The 821-nt window shown below is 68.9% G+C and overlaps 1 protein-coding gene across 1 annotated transcript in view; it reads right to left on the reverse strand.

Moving 5' to 3' along the window:
- Window positions 1-281, reverse strand: part of SHANK3 (SH3 and multiple ankyrin repeat domains 3) — a gene marked incomplete at its 5' end in the record, with an annotated part of 45,365 nt that extends 45,084 nt beyond the window's left edge. The window contains one exon of the mRNA XM_024737388.1: window positions 69-281. Within this exon, the coding sequence (XP_024593156.1) occupies window positions 69-281 (213 nt within the window). The remainder of the gene's footprint in view (window positions 1-68) is intronic.
- Window positions 282-821: the final 540 nt, after the last annotated feature.

The following is an 821-nucleotide window of genomic DNA, read 5'->3' on the forward strand; positions in this document are numbered from 1 at the left end:
CTGCCGCTCCCGTCCCGGAGCTCGGAGCTCTCAGCCCGACCCCTGCCGCGCCCCCGGCCGCCGCTCACCTCCAGGTAGGGCAGGGGCGTGTCCAGGTTGGGCGGGTATTCCTGCAGGAGCCGCTCCTCGTCCAGGAACTTGCCCGCGCGGCCCCGGGAGGGCGGCTGAAAGAGCCCGTAGTTGAGCGCGTCCTGGAGGCTGTGGTTGAGGGCGCAGAGCACGCGCTGCTTGGCTGCCCACACCGGCGCGGCCGGGTCCAGGCGCAGGCACTTCTGCGGACAGCAAGGCGGGGGCCTGGGGGCTGCGCCGGGGGTGTGGGGAGTCCTAGGCCTCAGTGTGGGGAGAGTAGCTGAGCAGCGAGGGCCGCGCCGCCGTTCGGCTGCGGATGAGCATCTGTGGCCCACAGGGGAAGATGCGGAGAGGAGGGGGTCTTGGACCTGGCGTGGGGGCCGCCTTGGGCACAGGGACCAGAGGCAGGGCAGGAAGGGGAGAGAAAAACAGGAAAATTAATTTCCGGGGGTGGCAGCTTCTCTACCACCCTACCGACCTCCCCTCCCCACCCCACTCAAGCCCCGGAGGAGATGACAGAGACCAACACTGCCCCAGTCCTGGGGTGGGACGGTGGGGACCTCGGAAACCTGGAGGGGCCGGGACTTCTCCCACAGCCAGAACCAATTAACCTCACAACTTAACCCTTAGGACCACGCCGAACAGTGTGCCGCGCGGCTCCCGGCTCCCCCACCCCTGGCCGAGGCTGGGGAGTTCACTCCGGACTCTGAGGCCCGCCTCTTCTGCCCTCCTCCTCAGGTCCCCTGGTCTGC

This window comes from Neophocaena asiaeorientalis, unplaced genomic scaffold (assembly GCF_003031525.2).
Source record: "Neophocaena asiaeorientalis asiaeorientalis breed wild unplaced genomic scaffold, Neophocaena_asiaeorientalis_V1.1 scaffold242, whole genome shotgun sequence".
Lineage (NCBI taxonomy): Eukaryota > Metazoa > Chordata > Mammalia > Artiodactyla > Phocoenidae > Neophocaena > Neophocaena asiaeorientalis.